This window comes from Rhinatrema bivittatum, chromosome 10, assembly GCF_901001135.1.
Source record: "Rhinatrema bivittatum chromosome 10, aRhiBiv1.1, whole genome shotgun sequence".
Classification (NCBI taxonomy): Eukaryota; Metazoa; Chordata; class Amphibia; order Gymnophiona; family Rhinatrematidae; genus Rhinatrema; species Rhinatrema bivittatum.
Window position 1 is genome coordinate 53,219,001 of NC_042624.1, and position 20,293 is coordinate 53,239,293.

Genomic DNA, 20,293 nt, shown 5'->3' on the forward strand with positions numbered 1-20,293 from the left:
CCCTGAATAGATTTACTACTGCTCAGAGCCAGAGTAAGTCTAGCTAATCTCTCTTTTGCCCACATAGTTCCCTTTCTTTCCTATGAGAGAAACATTTTATTTTTTATTTTATTTTCCTATCATGGAAAATCATGGGAGGTCAGCCCATGCTACACTATCTTCTTTTGATCTAGCCAATTCCATTGGACAGGAATTGGATTTAAAAAAGGCTCATTAAAAAGCTGATCCTTTTTGTTGCTTTTAAAGAAACTGTGGCATGATCGCTGAAACATACCCTGGGCTTATTTGTCACAATTAACAGCAGTCTGTATGAAAGGGCTACAGAGAGGGTAGTACTTCTCTTCCCACTTGGTTTATGTATTTCAGATGCATCTCAGTGGTTCCTAGAATGCATTTACTCTTGTATGAGACACCAAGTCTCCTGCAGTAGACTCAATCCAGGGTAGACTTAGAAGATCTGACTGTGGCAACACTCGGGATTAAAACCTAGGACCCCTAGAAACTGAGTTGGAATCTAAGCCCTTGAGCCACCTTCAGCATAAGAAATAGGAGAGAGTTTAGAGTCACCTGAGAATCCAAGGAAGAGAAATCACCATAATGGGTTAAACAGGAAACTCTGATAGGGTCACAATAAGGACCGTATTTGATCATAGCCCAAGGAGAATCAATAAGCATCTTAACCACCATAGCGAAGAGCCAGAGACCACCGGGGACAGGAGTTAAATAAGAGCACATCTCTACCAGAAGCGCCTGTTTATACAAACTCGGATAATCCCATTCCTGAATCAAAGAGTGGAAGAAGCCCATGTTCTTCAGGTTTAAATTATGGTTGTAGTTCTTTTGCTAATTAGGGTACTCAGTATGGGAGCCTGAGCTCCCATACTCAGTATGGGAGCCTGAGCAATAGTCCGAGGGATGAGTGCATGGAAAAGGAAGCAAGTTCACTGCACTGATGACCTGGCAGAAAATCAACACTGCATGTACCCTGCAAATAGGCCCTCACTCTATATTTCACGAGTCACTGAGCAGGTTCTGGTGAACTTCAGTATATTGTAAAATTTCAGGACCAGCTTTTAACATTAAGTTTGAATTTGATTAGTTCACTTTAATAAAAGTTATTGCTCCTCTACAGAGATGGTCATCTTTAGCCACTTCCTTTTTTGTGTGTTTTGACAAGAGCTAAAAACTGATTTTTTAAAATGAGCATTTCTCATTGTGAACCTGTGTCTGAATGCATGTAATAAGTGGATATAGGCTCGCATTTTAACCCTGTTATGCTGGTCACCAGATAGCTCACCTACTACTATGAAGTCCACCGTTTTCAATATCAAATTATTTTATTTTCCAAGTTTCCTAAAAGAACAGACAAAGGAAGAGACAAAGAGAAAGGACCTAGGTGGTAATTACAAGTAGCTAATAACAAAATCCAACGCAACATTCAGGTCAGTGTCAGTGAATTCTGTAGTATGCTGAATAAATTATGAAACTAATTCATTCACTCTAATATTCACAAGATTAATATTTATGCTTTGAACAATCGAAGGAAAAAATATCAGTCTTTGCAAGACAAATGGACAGACTATGGTATAATAGCGTATAATAGCAATCAACCACAGAAACATATCATAAGTGTGCAATCTGTATAAAATGCTAAGTAGTTTAGCAATCTCTAGCAAATTGTATGGTTACCCACAGTTAAGATGAATATCTATACAAATTTAAGTGTTTGGGATGCAAGATGGTAAAAGATAGGTAATCAATAGCTACTTCTATGTGAAATATGCTAGATCTGTGGCTATGTGGATATGGATTACAATCAGTAATTATGAAAAATATCTTTCTGCACAAATCTTCTCATTTCCTGTTTGCAAACCTTCCAGTTCTGCCTGACTCTCACGTCCTGCTCCATGACATCACTTGTTGAAAGGACAAGGTGTCTGTGCCAGCCAGGAAAGTGTAAGCTCCAGTTTTTACATTCAGCGAGGTCCACAGGATGGAAGGACTGACATCTGTAGATTAACAGAAGACCTATTTCCACAAAGTGGACTTCAACGAGAACTACCTTGGAATGCTGTCCTGTGGGGGCTCCACAGCCAAATAAGGGCTATAGAGTTGTCTAAAGGCAATTCCTTTTGTTACATAATTACAGGACCTCTCTGCTGCCTCCTGGACATATCGAAGTGCTTGCCACTTCAAGATTTTCTCTCTCTGAAAGGCCTGAGAAGATATTAATGGGCAGCTACAAGACTGAAAATTAGATGAAATCCCAAAAACAAAGGAGCAAATATCTTAATATTTAACAACTTTACTTAGGGCCTGATTTACTAGAGGGTTTTGCCTACTTTGTGTCCTTTGAGAAAAATAATGAATAAGTGGACCTCTTAGTTTGAAAAGACACACTTCATATTCACAGAACAAATGAAGACCCAGTGCAGGAGCCTCCAACCTACTAGATAGTAACCTTGCATAATGGTTCCGTAAAAATAAACAGAACAAAAAGGGGTTTATACTTTTTTGTAAAATACTTTCCCCCTGAACATCAAAGCATGTGTTGCGACCGACGGCCTACGACGACTTCGCCCCGCCTACCTCACTCTTCTTGTGGCTCCTCCTGCTCATCTCGGACTACTGGCTGCCGCGTCGTCTGTCTGCCGACCTCTCCGGCGATCCCGGACCTGCTTTGGTGCTGTTTCCCGCCATGCTCCTCCAAGATACCATAGGGCGCGCACGCACACGCCGCCCTCATCTTTATTTCCTCGCTGGCGCAAACCTCAGGGGCGTCCCCCTGAGATGATGTCACGCTGCCCAGATATTTAAGCCTACAACTTTTGCTAGCTAATCGAGTTAGCAACCCCGGAACACTACGGATGGGATTCGCTCTCCGCACCGAAGCTACTCTGCCACTCCAGCGTTATCTGGAACTCTTATTGCTAACGGGGTACCCGCTCCTCGGGGGCCTCTTCTGCTTCTTTCAGGTGCTATCAGGAAACCGGTACTCGCTCCTTGAGGGCCCATGTTCCCTGAGTCACTGTCTGCATCTACAACCCTTTCTACTTGGAAGACTTCACTAACAGTTTCCGTCTGTGAGTACAACTACCATCTATTCCACAATACTGCTTTCTTGGAACCAGGTACTCGCTCCTCAAGGGCCTGCCCTCTGTTCCAGTGCCAGACCTCTCGTCTAGTGGAATCACTGCGTGAGTACAATGCCACTGAGTCTCCCTGCTCTAAGGGATCAGGTACTCGCTCCTCGAGGGCCTGCTCTCCCTGTCTTGGAGCTTCTCCTATTCTACCTGGGACTCTGAATGCTTCTCATTGTGTACTCATAACTCTCAGTCTCTTTCCACTACAGCACAGCCAAGCAGAGGATTCACTGTTCCAGCATCCTGTGGGATACTCACCCAGCCGGGCTCAACATCTACTACTCACTACTGCCACCTCTGGTGGTTTCCGAAACTGTTTAAATAAAGATTCAAATCTGTGTTTGTGTGTCCAGAGTCTAGCCTGACACCGTGGTCCCTCACGGGACTGCCCCCCGTGGGCGTGACCAGCTGCCACAGTGTCCAAGGATCCACCCAAAAATCAATAACCATAACAGCATGTACCTTCAGCTATTACTCTAATGTCCAGTAGCTGATCTGCAATAGCAGCAAACAGTAGGTCTTAGAGAAAATGTATAAGAAATACATTAGGCTGAATTTTTATTCACTCGCATGGGTAAATTACGGGGGTTAAGGGTGCGGCTGCATGCATTTTAGAAGGGGCCCAGCCATGTGCGTAACACCCGTTAACATGCACAAGAGCCAGGCCTCGCAAAAGGGGCGGGGAGGGGGGCGGGGAGGGGCGAAGCTGGAGGCGGCCGGTACAGTGGCCATTTGCACTGTGCTGGGGATCGCACACCAGCAGCCTGCCGGCATGCGCAACTTACACCAGGAGCTGGTGTAAGTTCTGAAACAGGTAGGTCTTCTTAAGGGGTCGGGGAGGACAGGAGCACAGGGAGGGAATATGGGCAGGGGGTAGTGAAGTTCCCTCCCAGTCTGCTCCTTAATTGGAGCAGACTGGGAGGGACCTAGGGAAGGCCGTGATGTGTCACAGCGCAAAAGCTGCATTATTTCACCTCCTTTGCTCGCGCTGCCCCGGATTTTATAACATGCGCACACTAACGCATGCATGTTATAAAATCACGCACACACATAGACGCGCGTGCGCGTATGTTTAAAAATCTACCCCATTGTGTACAGTGGTCCATCTGCTGCCATATTTCTTTAGTTTCTAGCAGTCATGGTTTGGGGATCCATTCAGCATGGAGCGTACATCCCTGTTTTATTAAGAAGCCTTTAACTGATATGTCTAATCTCTTTCTAATCACATACAATTTGCCCAAAACACTCTTACTCCAGAACCTCCAAAATTGTCACACAGACATCAAACTAAACAAAGGTAACTGGTATTCTAATTTTCAACAATAATAATGTGGACCCACATGGAATCACTAATTGCAGTTAATTGTGTATTTGTAGGACCTCTGATCTACATGAGTCTGTTACACATACAGACTCATTAGTAGTGTACAGGTTCAAAATTACTTTATTAATCACGAGGCAACTTCTTTGAAAATTTTTTTTTGAGTTTTTTCTTTTCTGTAAAACATGCATCAAGGAGGCTGGAGTACGGGAAGAGCACTGAGGAGGGCATTAGAAGAAGACAGTAGGACAACACTGACAGACAGTAGTCTAACCCCATCATCAAGTCACCACAAGAACTCTGTAGTCAGGACGGGCCCAGCAGGCTTCTTCCATCTAGCCGACACAGGAATTCTATACAGAGACCCGGCCAGGCTTGTTTGACAAGTCTTGTTCTTAGGCGTTAGAGGCCAGCAGTTCAGCTCCTTCATGGCCCTTTGCCATGGCGTGGCTCTCCACTTGGTGGCAGGATGTCTTTGGGGAGCCTACCCCTGGGTCAACTCTCAGGCCAGGGACTGTTGTATGGCATAGAGTCATGGCATGCTGAGGAAGGCACAGATGGAGACTCCAACATTCATTGCAGAATCTGGGTCAAGATGCTGGTGAGGTTATTGATGAAGGTAGCCACTGTGGTGAGAGCTTGTATGTGGGCTTCCATCTGGTCATGCAGGGGCTGGGTCTGCCCATTGACAGCCTTCCTCAGGCATATTAGCTCTGCCCATATGTGGTGGAGGTGGGCACCATGGATCCTTTCCAGTCAGTCCACCTGCTCGAGGGCTGTGACGGTGCCGGGGCTGGTGGCGGTTAAATCTCTTCCTTTCGCAGTTTCCAAAGTCAGAGAAGAACTCAGATCTTCAAACCAAAACATTTATTGAATGATAAATGATTTAACACTCACTGCAAATGGTATGGTATTGAAGACAACTTACAGACAGCGGAACTGACACAGCTGTGATGAGAATCTCAAAGAGCTCATTCAAACGTAGATGACTGCAGCCATAGAGGAAGTTGAGACTACCAGCAGTGATGAGCCAAAAAGTAAGTAAACAAGGAAGTAAGGTGAAAAGAGCATTGCTTTTACAGTCTGTAGGGGAGTTCTGGAGAGGGGCAAGCAAGTCAAGAGTCAGTTCCAAACTGAAGTTTAGCAGGAAATAAGGACTCCCAGAGATTCAAAGGGGCAAAAGACCAATAGCAAGAAGCAAGAGAACATAGGAGGGGAGCAAACAGAAACAAAACCAATCAGAAGCTCACCAACATTTAAAGAATAATCAATAAGGCGGTTTAGCTCTACAATATGCAGAGAATCTGAGCTGAATGGCATCACAAATGATACCAGGTGGCAGCACAATAAGAAACACATAGACCTATAAATTTTAATTATACTGTGAAGGCAGAACACCCTTTTTTCTGCAATTAAATCAAAATACATTTAAAATATCTTATGCAAACCTTCCTGGTATTAATCCCATGGAAATGTAACATGGATCACATTAATTGTAGAATTACTATTCTATAAGAAAAAATAGTTTCTAAGGCTTGCTTGTTAAACCCCAATTGTCCTGCAATACAATTTAGATCATTGGCACTCAGCTTGTCTCTCTCATGCACCATATGTAGCTCTTCAGGAGTCAAAGTGTGGCTCTTTCACCCTGCAGAATTTTTAAAACCCCAACTGATTTAATGAAGTAAATTCTTAAATTGTATAATTATAAAGATGATAACATTTGAGTGCCATATGATATGTCTCCAAGTAAACCAGCCAAGTCAAACCAGCTTGGGCTATAACATTAAGAACCCACTGGAATGTTTAGAGGGCTCCCAATGCCTTGAAAAAGAAAAGAAGCTAATACGAACTACAATAAAAGCCCTGTTATTGAGCATGCAGAAGGAATGATCCATGCCAATTAGTCAAATATGCTTATTGAGAGCCCCCTGCTTCCCACTCTAGAAAGAAGCCTTCAGGGAACAGGAGGGGGCCGTGCTGGAGGGATAGAGCGCAGAATAGATCAGAAAAAAAAACTACTCTGCTCCCTAATCCAACCCCTCCCCTCTCCTGTCCTTTACAAGGAGTAAAGCGGTGACGCAAGAACAGACAGAATACAGAGTCGATTATTTATTTATTTATTTGTTAGCCTTCTTGGCAGCAATTAAACAAAAAAAGCTGCCCTGTTGACAGTTAGTTGACCTTTCTGGTTGCTTGAATGCGGCATAATCAAGTTTTTACTGTATCATAAGAACTGTTAAATATTTTGAAACAGTGTTTTGAACAGCTGACTTACACTCTGAAGACTGGACAAAGAACAGTGCTATTATTATTATTATTATTATTATTAATATTAATATATTATAATTATTGAAATTGAGGCTCGCAGGTAAATGTGACGTCCAAGGTTAACAAAGAATCACTGAGAAGGAAAGATTTCAATCCTCAAATCCCATGGGCTCGCCTCACTCACAGTGCAATTCTCTAACCACTAGACCACAGTTCCACCCTAAGCTACCACAACCAGGATTCATTATAAAATGAGAGTGTCATTTGCTGCCAATAGCGCATAATATACTGAAAGATTCTCGGTGGATTACATGCATGGCTTGGATGAAATATTATGACCCCATCAGCACTTTGCCTCTCTTCCTTATGTAAGATATTACATGAGAAAGCGCATGCTAGAAATGAGCAGTTCCACTTTGCCTTCCCATTACAGGGTCGTTTGGAGGGGTGGAGTGGGAGGTTGAGAGAGTTGTTTTTGTATTTTCTTGTTTGCTATTTCTTGATGGCCTTCTTGATGATATTTCCTATGACATGTGTTGTATAACAGAAACAAATGTTTATTATTTTACTATATCTCTAAAATAAAATATATTTAAACATAAATGCGCAGCTCTGCCTCTCTAAAACACAAGAAACGCACTCTGAAAGCTTCTAACCATTAAGATTTGTTTTTACTTCTCTTGAAATCTGACCCCTTACGTACTCTGTCTAGAGTTCTTTTCCCTCATGTGTTATCTTTCCATCAATTCACTTTTCTGTAACATTCTCAAATGCACCAAATGTTTCAAAGAGAACTCCATAATCCTACAAGGTTGTTTTCATGAGTGATCAATAATTACAACAAACAATATTTAGTAACCGTGCTCTCCCTATTCATTGGCGCCAGTGACCCTTGATAATATCCCAAGCCTGAGGCACTCTTACCACTACTCTCTGCCACTGGCTTGTATTTTTCCTCTTTGGCCCTCTAAAGTTTCATCGGATTAAGTAAACACTCAAGACCCCCACCTTCATTTCTTTTGCCTCACTTGCCTTTACCACTGCACTCTGTATCTGTCCCCAAGAATGTTTACATTCTGTTCCAGTACCGGTTGCCACTACCTCTGAGGGTATCTATTATCCCCTCAGTAAATAGGTATTTCTCATGGTTCCTCCCTACAAATTCGTGTTTATAACCCCGTCCTTCAATTTCCTTTTTAAGGGAAAATATCACCTTCCCATACTTTACCGAAGCCTGTCAAATATTTGATGGCGCGTACATGTTCAGCACCTTAAGCATATCCAAGTTCCAGGTGAAACTTTTTATTAGACGTATATGTGGATAACACATTGAAATTGTCGGCTCAGTGTGCTGCAGCAGTCAAAAAAGCAAACAGAATGTTGGGAATTATTAGAAAGGGAATGGTGAATAAAACGGAAAATGTCATAATGCCTCTGTAGCGCTCCATGGTGAGACTGCACCTTGAATACTGTGTACAATTCTGGTAGGCGCATCTCAAAAAAGATATAATTGCGATGGAGAAGGTATAGAGAAGGGCTACCAAAATGATAAGGGGAATGGACCAGCTCCCCTATGAGGAAAGACTAAAGAGGATAGGACTTTTCAGCTTGGAGAAGAGACGGCTGAGGGGGGATATGATAGAGATGTTTAAAATCATGAGAGGTCTAGAATGGGTAGATGTGAATCGGTTATTTACTCTTTCGGATAGTAGAAAGACTAGGGGGCACTCCATGAAGTTAGCATGTGGCACATTTAAAACTAATCGGAGAAAGTTCTTTTTCACTCAACGCACAATTATACTCTGGAATTTATTGCCAGAGGATGTGGTTAGTGCAGTTAGTATAGCTGTGTTTAAAAAAGGATTGGATAAGTTCTTGGAGGAGAAGTCCATTACCTGCTATTAAGTTAACTTAGAAATTAGCCACTGCTATTACTAGCAACGATAACATGGAACAGACTTAGGGGTAGATTTTCAAAGGGGTACGTGCGTAAGATACGTGCGTACCCCCCGAAAACCTACCCCAAACCCCCCCCCACGCGCGCCAACCCTATTTTGCATAGGCTCGGTGGCGCGCACAAGCCCCGGGTCGCGCGTAAGTCCCGGGGCTTGCATGGAGGGGCGTGCTGGGAGTGACGCGCCGTTTCAGGGGCGTGTCTTGAGTGATGTGGCATTTCGGAGGCGGTGCCGTGGGCGAGGTTTCGGCCCGGGGGCGTTCCGGGGGTGTGGCTGCGGCCTCCGGACCAGCCCCCAGACCGGAACATGGAGCGCGGCAGCCGGCCCGGTGTGCGCAAAGTTACGCCTGCTGGAAGCAGGCGTAACTTTGCCAACAAAGGTAGGGGGGTGTTTAGATAGGGCCGGGGGGGTGGGTTAGGTAGGGGAAGGGAAGGTGCGGGGGGGTGGAAGGAAAGTTCCCTCCGAGGCCGGCTGTGTGGCTCTGCGCGCGCAGGCTGCCGATTTTGGGCAGCCTTGCGCGCGCTGACCCCGGATTTTAATGGATACGCGTGGTTACGAGCGTATCTATTAAAATCCCGCGTACTCTTGTTCGCGCCTGGTATGCGAACAAAAGTACGCGTGTGCGCATATTTATAAAATCTGCCCCTTAGTTTTTGGGTACTTGCCAGGTTCTTATGGCCTGGATTGGCCACTGTTGGAAACAGGATGCTGGGCTTGATGGATCCTTGGTCTGACCCAGTATGTTCTTATTTTTCATTTTTTGAGCACTTTAAGTGATATTTGAGGTCTTTGGGACCCATTTGGTATGACATGATTAAAATTTTCTGATTGTTTATATTATTTGTAATACTATTTAATACAATACTATTTATACAGCTATTTGAATTTATTCTTACACCCTGCTTTGGGCATTTTTTAATTAGAAAAGCAGGTTATACATTTTGTAAATAACTAAATAAATCTGGGGTTAAACATGGCAATGATTAAAATATGAGTAGAACTAAAAACGTATTATCAGAAATTTTAAAACCAACTTGCAGTGATTGAAAAAATATCATGTACAGTAAAGAAGACAATCAATCAATCAATTTCATTTATTTGAGTAGCTTCTTTAAACAGTGAACCAAATGCCCATCACAATGCCTTCACATCTGAAAATATTGGATCTATATGGTTTCAAATGTTCTCTACATCATTATTTTGGTCCGGTAAAAGATATCACACCGTGTACAAAAATCTCTTATCTACTAGAATGAAAAAAAAATTAAAAAGAAAAAAAAAAATATATATATATATATATTTATTTATTTATTTATTTATTTAACATTTTTTTATATACCGAGGTTCTGGTAACAAAGTTACCAATCACTCCGGTATATATATATATATATATATATTATTTTTTACTCAAATATTATAAAGAGTCTGATTAATTCTTCCATCAAACAGAAAGCTCCAATTTTATTTAATTTTATTTTTCTGCTGACTTGCTGGCATGTTTATTTCTGAAATGTCCTTTCAATAACATGGTGATAAGACGGCACACATTTCAAATTCTGTTTCACTAAGTGCTTCATACAATGCCAGAATAGCTTCCATTGATTTATATGCCATGCCTCCCTACACACATAAAAGACCTTGATTGCCTTCTCCACTCAAGAAGAACACTGCAAGTAGCCTTCCTTCTGAAACATCTAAGATATGTGCAGTGACCTTGAGATATTTCAAGAGTAGGATTTAGACTAAAATAATTTTATGCCTTCTCTTTTGATGTGAAAATATAAGAAATATAATAGCTTTTTAATAATAAAGAGGAAACTTAAATATAAAACCAAGAGGACAAAAAAACAGAAAAGTTGATATTTCAAGATCCATGTGCAGCCGCTGACCAGCTAGCAAAGTTAGTCGGATAAACTTATCTAGCTAACTTTGTAGGGATATTCAGTGGCATGGGCACACTGCTGAATATCCCTAGCTATCTTAAAGTTACCCAAATAAGTTTATTCAGCTTAGGATAGCTATCCAGTTATGCAAAACAGTAATATTTTACAATTTAAGTCAACAACATCTGTGGCTATGGCTAACACCTTGTCATCCCTGAAGCAACTGAAGAAGTACAGAAACTGCTGAAATTTCATGTTACGGGACAAGCAACTCCAAAATGGACATACGCCACTTGCAAGAAATTAAGGTAACAATAAAGTTATGCAAGGTGTCGGAAAAGCATGAACACCTGGTCTACCCAGTTTGCCACTTGGTGCCTGCCAATAGTGCTATTACATGTCTTACATAATCTGTGACATAAGAACATAAATGCCACACTGGATCAGACCAAGCTCTATCAAACCCAGCTTCCTGTCTCCAACAGTGGACAATCCAGGTCACAAGTATCGGGAAGATCCCATAGCATAGATCTATTTCCTGTTACTCACTCCCAGAGACAGCAATAGTTTTCTCTAAGTTTACCTGGCTAATAATGTGTTCTGGAATTTTCCTCTAGGAACTTGTCCAAATCCCATTATGAAAGTTGCCTTGCCCATTTCTTCTGGCAACAGATTCCACAACTTAATTGCACACTGAGAGAAAAAGTGCTGTCTACTGTTTGTTTTAAAACTGCTGGTTGCTACTTTCATGGAGGGTCCCTTTCTTTTAGAATATTTTGAAAAACTAAATAATAATCCTTTATTTACCTGTAACCCCATTTCTTGTGGATGGGCTGAATCCCAATAGGGCCATAAAAAACAAAACAGTACAACCCCGGGCTAACTCCAAATTGTTCACTCTCACAGTCCTTGCTGACTTTGGGGTGTGGCTTCTTGTATCTTGGGGGAGGGGGGGAGGATATTCTTCAAGGTCCAGGGCTGGGGTGGATTTTTTTTTTTTTTAGAACCTTTCACAATAAGTGCCAGAATTGATTTATTTCTTACATACAACCACTGGGAGACCATGTTTAAGCTCCTAGAGAGCCAGCCTAGGTGGGGGAGGGAGAGAGAGAGAACCTAGCCTTTTGTGTGTGTTACTATGGCTCTCTGGGGCAGGTACACTGACAAACCAGGCTGGACTCACTAGATGGGTGTTCAAAATAAAAATTGCTGTGACTGATTACAAAAGAATTAAGATGAATAAATAACGAAGTGTCCAGTTATATCCAGGTTCTTCATCCACCTGGGAGTACAGATTTAAAGTATCTCTACCTCAATACAGAGGCTTGCAACTTGCTTCTCCTCCATGGGATGGAATGATAATTGTCCCAAGGTGGCTGGGGTGTGCTAACCATGCATGGGTCCCCTCTCCACGGTACCTGGCTCTCTAACCTGGCTCTCTAACCTGGCTGTATCATGGATACCTGTATCATGGCTGTATCATGGATACCTGGCTGTATCATGGATCTCTGGGGTGGAAACTCCTTTGGGAGCCTCTCTCCCTTGAGTTCCTCTTCAAATCAGATGGCTGCAGACCTTCTTGAAGGAAAGGCCTCTTACTGGATACAGTTCTTAAAGCCTCCAGCTCTGGGTTAAGGAAGGGAGCAGAAAAAAAATCTTCTTTCCAAAAATCAGACGGGTAAAAGAGGAAAATTTCTCTCAACTTGAATGATCACTGCCGTCTCCTCTTAGGCAAAGAGGTATACAGCTCCCTCCTGACCACCTGGACAGGAGAAAATAGCCTGCCAACAAGGCACAGGTCTTCACAAGAAGAATAACTCAGAAAAAGGGCAAAAGTCCCCTCTCTCTCTCTCTCTAATCCTTCCAGTCCTAACAAGGGAACTAGCAGGGCTGTGCCTCCTCCTTCCTTAACTAGACAGGGACCTAAATTTGGAGAGAACACGGACACACACCTTACTCCTCCCAAAGAAACTCCACACTGCCTCTATACCAGCCCCTCTTGTGCCTCGGGAGCTCTCCATTCCCGCATCCTCTGGGGAAGTGCTGTTTGGAATGCCATTCTCCTCTGCTGCTGCCTAACCCAAGGGCTGGGAGCTAGCACCATCTAGTGGAGATCCCATGGGGTCTCTAGATACTCATTCTGTCAATTCATGTGTCCCCTCTTAGCTGTCTCTTTTCCAAGGTGAAGAGCCCTAGCCTGATTAGCCTCTCATCCTAGGAGAGCTGTTCCAGCCCCTTATAATTTTGTCACCTTTTCCCTTTTGCCACCTTTACATTCAGGGAAGTACTGCAGGTACTTCCCTGTCCCCAGAAGAATCACAATCTAGTTTGTACCTGAGACAACGGAGGGTCTAATGACTTGCCCAAGGTCACAGCAGCAGTAGCAGAACTTGAACCCTGACTTCCCTGGTTCGCAGCCAGCTGCTCTAACTACTAAGCTACTCCTTCACTCCATTATTTCAGCCACTCCACACTATTATTTGGTCATTGGTACATTTGGAGATAACAGCTCTTTCACAGTCATGATAAAGGGGATATCAGGTTCAGTTTCCTTGTCAGCAGTCATCTTCTGTGGTCATGAAAGGTCCCGTTTGGACTTTTTAACTCTGTGTGATGCCATGAAAGCCACCTCTGGGTTACCTGATTTACCGTACAGCTTTGCAATTATTTCTTAGGATAAGAACTTGGAACGGAGATCTGGGTTTACTAGTTTTGGACTTATTCCTCAGACAGCAGAACTCTCACACATCCACCTGGCACCAAGTCCTCTACTGCCCCAAATACTTTCCAGTTTGTGAAAATTGATGCTGGTCTCAACACTTCCTGAGCCACAATAACCAGCAGGGTCGATTTTAAAAGGAATGCGCACATGGAGGCACCAACTGTATAACATGCGCGCATGTTATAAAATGTTTCCCGCACGTACATTCGCACTGTATTTTAATTTCCACGCATGCATGTACGAGCGGATGGCCTCCTCCACACGCGTCTACCTCCCTACCTTCCTTCTCTCCACCCCGACCCCTAAACCTAGCCTAACTAACCCTGGATTTTTTTGTTTGTTTTGTAACTTACCTGCTCTGATGAGCAGAAGTGTTTCACGCACCCGCTGGCTGCCGTCGTGCACTTCCTGGAACAGCGTTTAATGGCGCTGTCCCGCCCCACCCTGCCCAGACCCCGCTCTCCGACCTACCCTTTCTACTGGCCTGGTACATCAGTGCATATCAGGGGTTACACACGTGGCCAGGCCCTTTAGAAAATGTGCACAGCACGTGCAGGGCCAGGCTATGCGTGTAACCCCCGAATTTTACGGGCACAGGCCTTTTAAAATCTGGCCTTATAGGTTTAGACTTTTGATGATAGAAAACATTTTATAATTATCTTTACTTGATACTGTTTGTAGATGGTGCAGGTATACACTGAGGGGTCGATTTTAAAAGACTCACCAATTTTATAAAGTGTGTGTTGGCGTGCACATGTTATAAAATACGTTTCCTGTGTGCACATGTGCACTGGATTTTCATGTCCGTGCAAGCATTTGCGATCAGGTGGCCTGCTCTGCATGCAGGGGGAGGAATTTTAAAATAATACGCGCGGCGACACAAGTAGGGCTTCCCCGGTTCCCTCCCAGTCCGCTCCAATAAAGGAACAGATTGGGAGGGAACTTTCTTACCCCAACCCTATCCTTCCTCCCTATTCCCCTCTCCTCCCCGATCCCTAAACTAACCCTACCTATCCTCATTTTTTTAAATTTTTGTACTGCCAGCGCGTGCTTCCCCGGGACAGCGTCTAATGGCGCTGACCCACCCGCCTCCCACCCTGCCCAGACCCCCGCCTCGCCCCTTTCAGCAGTCCCAGCACTTGTTCACATATCAGGGGTTAGGCCTGTGGCCAGGCCCGTTCTAAAATACATGCAGCACGCACAAGGCCCGGCCACGCATGTAACCCACAATTTTTATGCACGCGGACCTTTTAAAATTTGAGTGTGAGTTTCTAGAAAGAAAAAGCAAAATAAACTCTAATGCAATCATACAAAAATATCCAACATTTTTAGAGTAATCAGCTAATGTTCTTCCTTCACATCCTGCTTCTTCTAACCCAATATGCTAACAGGCTGCAACTTTACCTTTCAATCAGCTAACATCTGAAGACAAATTGCCGTGCATCAGCAGAACCTTATTCAATACATAAATGACATATTATTGATTTCTTACATTTATTTACTGACTAGCTGAAAAAAACAGCCCAAAATGGTGTACAACATCCAAAGTCCAATTACAGCACTATTCATTAAAACAACATTTTTTTAAGGCATTTTCCACAAGTGGCAGCCTGACTTGAAATAAAAGGAATTGTAGAAGCTACAAAACATGAGCTTCCTGTAAACTTCAATGCTCGGATTCAGGCCATATATGCCAAACCACTTTGAGCTAAAAATCCAAAGGCGGCTTAAAATTTTAACAAATGAAATTAAACCAGTTTCCAATGCCGTGTCTTCTCCCATTTTCTTAGTTCACAAAAGGATGTCCATTATCCTGTTTATTATTTGATTGTCAATATGCAAAAGAAGAGCGAATCGTGATTCCCACTTAAGAATAACTTCTTCCAAAAAGGAAACCCAACACTTTGTAATATATATTAGAAAGCCACTCACAATTTTTTCAAAAAATGTTATACAATTTTTTAGAGAATTAGTGATTTTCTAATATATATATTACAAAGTGTTGGGTTTCCTTTTTGGAAGAAGATATTATTTGATTGTGCCATGGAACCCCCTACCCATCCAACCGAATTCTTACCACCAATTTCAGGATTTAATTTTCGCAGTATATCTCATAAAACGTCTTTATGGGCTGAGGCAAGATGGCGGCATGAACAGGTTACGTGAACGCTGAGCTCCGATTTCTGCAATTAAGATTTCTGAAATAATGCCTGCAAAAAAGAAGGGAAAGCTCCGTGTCTTTCCTTCGGACCCGGAGCTAATGCCTCAGCGATTGATAACATCTTACGAACCTGTGAAGGAGATTGAAACGGGAGGTGAAACCCCCACTGCAGGAACTAGCGATGGAGCTCTGGTTTCACTGGGGGAAATTACGCTCAGCCCCCCCCCCGGATCCTCGAAAGCCCGCGATAGCAGCTCTCCCTAACCTCTCTCAGCTAGCTGGGTCACTGAGCTCTGACGTGGCTCAGGCAGACCCAACGGAAGGAAGCCAGAGAGTAGGAGCAGCTGTGACTTTGATGCAGACCTCGGAGGAGCAGGAAACATCAGGAGCAGAGGGATTGGCCTTGGCGACCCCCCCCCCCCCATCCCCCGAGTCAACTCCGACCCAGGAGAGAGAGGAGGATGTTTCGGAGAGACCAGCTGCTGGAACTGGGAGGAATTTGCTGGCTGGAATTTCACCTGTGCTGGAAGTGGGTGAGTTTTTCCAGCGTCCCCGCTTCCAAATGCCATTAAAGCCAGCGACAATCACGCTGGATGCTATATGGGACCTAGTGACTACATTAGGGAACATTGTGGGTGAAATTAATGATAAAATGGATGTTTTTGCTCAGAAGATTGACTCACATGATGCACAGATAGAAGAAATAAGGCCGCGAATGGAGACGGTGGAAGCAGAGTTGGTGAGGAATCAGGAATATAAAGCTAAGATGGTGAAAGATTTCAACGCTGTATCACGGAGGTTGGAACATATGGAAAACCACTCGAGACACCTGAACTTAAGATGTATAAATTTCCCTAAATTTCCCTAAGATTGTGGGTGAACTTCATTTTGAAATTTCAGGAGGGAGAAATCCCTTCAGTTAATAAGCTTTTTTACTTACCAGTTTCTGCTAAAAACCGAGAAATTTCTCAAAATATTGTTGATAAAGGGAATCTTACTAAATATATGAATGTGCTACGTTAATGGTATCATTTATTATTGAGAGGGATGTTAGTGAAATAATAAAAAGATATTTTAGGAATATGGAAGTGCCCTTTAGGGGCATACAGATTCGAATATATCCAGATTTTGCCCTGGTAACACAGGAAAGGAGACAAGAATTTTTAGTATTAAGAACTCAAGTAGTCTCTTTGGGGTTTTCATTTGTGTTAAAATATCCCCCCATTGTGTTATAACCCCCCATTAAATAGTCCTCGAGTCAGGATCATAAAGTAATAAAACTCCTATTTTGGACACGTTAATGCCTTAATGTTTAAGAAGTTTGTTCTATTAAGTCCCCAATTATTTTCGTGCCCTCAGGCCTAAGTTTCTTTAAGGGGGAACTGCAATTGTTCTGTAATTTGATAAAAGTGAAAATTATTTTCTTATTATGTATTGAACTTGCATATCAATTTTCTGTCTTGCTGTAAATGTTAAATCAGAAAAATAAAATTAAAAAAAAACCAAACGTCTTTATGGGCCAATGTGCTTTATTTGTAATTAGCATTAAAAAAAAATCCAATCCTGCTGTTCTTTCTAACCTAGTTAAAGGCTGCATAACCAATTTTTTGAGCAGTCCCAAAATTTCAGCTTCCACATTTCCTTATGAGCTTCATGCTAACACATTAAGAATTAATATACTTTCAAATTTAAGTCACATCTAACCTCAAAGACCTTTACAAAGCCAACTTTCTGCTGTGCTTAAATTTTAAAAAGTATTGGAAAATTGTTTTTTTTTCTCCTCAGCTCAGGGGCAAGTAGAATTAACTTCTCAAAATGGTTTCCTGCCCTTGTTTTCTCTACTTCTTTCAAGATATTCCTTCTAGCATTCCTTCATCCCTACTTTCAGACCTCTAAAGTCTAGTGACAAATTTTATATGGCAAAGTAAAAGTCTTCATATTTCATACTCTTTGGTAGCCTAGAGACTGTGGTGACATGGAACTGCCCAATCTGCATTTCTATTACTGCATCTCTAGATTATGAGAAAGATCCAAGCCAAACTTTTCCCAACCTTGGGTTTCTCTTGAATGCTTTCAAGCACCTGGATTGGGTTTGGTTATCTTGCTCGATCTTCCCTCCGGATTAGGTGAATTAATGGGAACACTCCTATCATCGTTCACATGTTTAGAGTCTGGGCATCTGTTAACAAGCTTCTTTATAAAATTCAATATTCTCCCTTCCCTATCTTTTCACTTTGCCACAGCCTATACAGCCTGCATCTGCTTGTTCACCTAATGCTACTTTATGGTATAATCTTGGTCCTAAATATATAGGGAAACGTTGGCAGAGCAGAGACATTAAGTCACTCTCAGTAAGTTATAGAATTCATTTGTCCCAGAACTGCTCATTATCTATCTATACACAACTATGGCATGCTTTACTTAGCTATGTTGAGTTAGGTTAATGTTCTAGGAGTCCTAATGGGAAAGAAACAGTTCTAGGTCACCTGCTCTCTAACACTACAGTGACCTCTCTTCTTTACAAATGTTTCACTCCTAAAGACTTAAGGCATGAGGTTCCTCATAAACTTATGGACAACTGGAATTCTGAATGTCAAATAAACTTGGATCATGAGGACTGGCAACATATATAATAAGAGGCTCATAATATCTTCATATGCTGCAAGAAGACAGGTATCCTACGCCATATCTACAGGTACCCTTGATTTTCTCCAAAATGTATTGGCTCCAGCTCTGTGCTGGAGTGGATTCAGGCCCCTTGGTCTCACACACATATAAGTGGCAGAAATGCAGATTTGGACAAGATTTCTGGATCCAGGATGAATCAGAGATCTCTTCGGGAATAGAATTTAGCCTGTCCTAGTTGCCAGAAACGTGGTAAAAGCAGTTAGTGCAGCTGGATTTATAAAGACAGGTCCCTGGAAGAAAAGTCAATAAGCCATCATTAGCCGCGTAGACTTGGTAAGGCCACTGCTTGATCCCTGGTTATGAGCAAGATGCATGGAATTTCTTATGTTCTTCCTTCATGATTTCTTGGAGTCTGAATCAGTTTAGATTTTTCTTTACATGTTAGAAAATTGGCTAATTACCCAAATCACATAGCCAGGCTTACTATAGCTGGGAGGTTTTTCCCCAGAAATACACTTTTGGTACCAGCATGCGCCTGACACTGCAGCAATCATGAGACATTCACAAAAGGAAGAGTAGGCCGAGCGTGACAAGATTTGGATTGGTTATTAGCTGTGGTGCAATAGTTCACCACCAATGAGCTGTCACTCAATTGCTATGTGATATACAGTACATACATGCATCTCAACTTTATCAGGCATTTATACATTGTCACTTTACCAAATGAATGGCAAAATGCGCGCTCTTTGTATTTCTGTGTCTACCTCTACAAAAGAAAACTTTCGTACAGGGGTTCTCAGAGGTGCAAATAGATCTGGCTTTCAGGACACCCACAATGAAAATCTCCATCAAATGTATTTGCATATATATGGTCTAAGAACACGGCTAATTTGAATAACTTGGTCAGACTGAAAAAAGCAGTCCTGTCTGTGACCCTCAAAGACTAAAGTTGAGAATCCCTGCTTTAATATATTTTAATTTGACTTTATACTTTATGGGGAAATAAAGCAGAGAATATGGGCATTACATGCAATTATGCCATACCTAGCAACACAAAGTCCTGTTTTCCACCCAATCAGATTGCTTGGAATCAAACTCAACATGGGACCATTATTCAGCCACTCACCAGCATGGCTGGATAGCTGGATAAACCTATCTGGCTAGCCAGCAGGATATATTCAACAGCGCAGTCGCACCTCTGAATATACCTGGCCTTATTAAAGCTTGATGCCTATATTTATGCTACTAACTTTAGGACAGGTCAGCAGCATGACCAGAGTTTAATTTATGCAGCTAACTCTGCTCCTCCCATAAACGCCTTCCAACCACCCTCAGAATATCCCTGACTTACGCGGCCAGAATTTAGATGTATGCAGCTTTCAGTATCACCAGTTAGCCATTTAGATAGATAGTTTGTCAGTTATCCATTTAATGACTTTTGAATATCGACCTCATTCTGTTTAACATAAATAAGCTATCAACTACACCATGCTGAAACATGAACTGTGCAAATTGCTTCAGATCTGACATTAAAGAAAAGCAGCGTAAGAATACAAAATCTGTGATTACCTTTGCAAAATCACGCACATCAAACAAATCAAATGCTTCGAAAAGCTCACTCTTCTTCATCCCAAACTTTTCACAGCAGGACAACAGGAATGTTCTTATGTTCTTCAAGCAGAGAAACTGAAAGGGAAATGCATTCATCCAATTAGGTTCATTACAAAAACCTTCATTTATCACAGTCTCATTATCACTTTGTCAACAAGCCCCACTCAGCAAGCAGCTTCCAGTCTTTCAAACAGAAAGTTTCTTCACAGCTGCTGCTGCATTTCTAATCCTGCAATAAAAGATGACACAAACTGCTGGCATTTGAATATGCAGATAACCAGATTAACAATATCTGCCCCTGCAGCTCCGAGCTCTTTAACAAGGCAATTTTCAAAGACATTTACCTGCATAAAATGGCCTGACTGAAAACTTACATCCTCAAATGCAGCTAAAAGTATGTGTTCCCTATCGTGTGTACTTTTAGCTGCAGGAAAAAGCCCGTTGGTGCCTTTTGATCAGGGAAGTAAAACAGCATGCGTACAGGTGTGCATGTTATTTTTCTCCCGTTTGACCACCAAAACCAATATCAAATGCAAAGCAAGCATTTTTTTTAGTCTTTATTTATCATTTTCTGAAAAAGACATCAAAACGGACTGTA

At 42.3% G+C, this 20,293-nt stretch overlaps 1 protein-coding gene across 1 annotated transcript in view; it reads right to left on the reverse strand.

The window, feature by feature from the left end:
- The window catches only part of VAV3 (vav guanine nucleotide exchange factor 3), a 631,071-nt gene that overhangs the window by 517,684 nt on the left and 93,094 nt on the right, over nt 1-20,293 (reverse strand). The window contains exon 2 of the mRNA XM_029618254.1: nt 19,654-19,770. Within this exon, the coding sequence (XP_029474114.1) occupies nt 19,654-19,770 (117 nt within the window). The remainder of the gene's footprint in view (nt 1-19,653; nt 19,771-20,293) is intronic.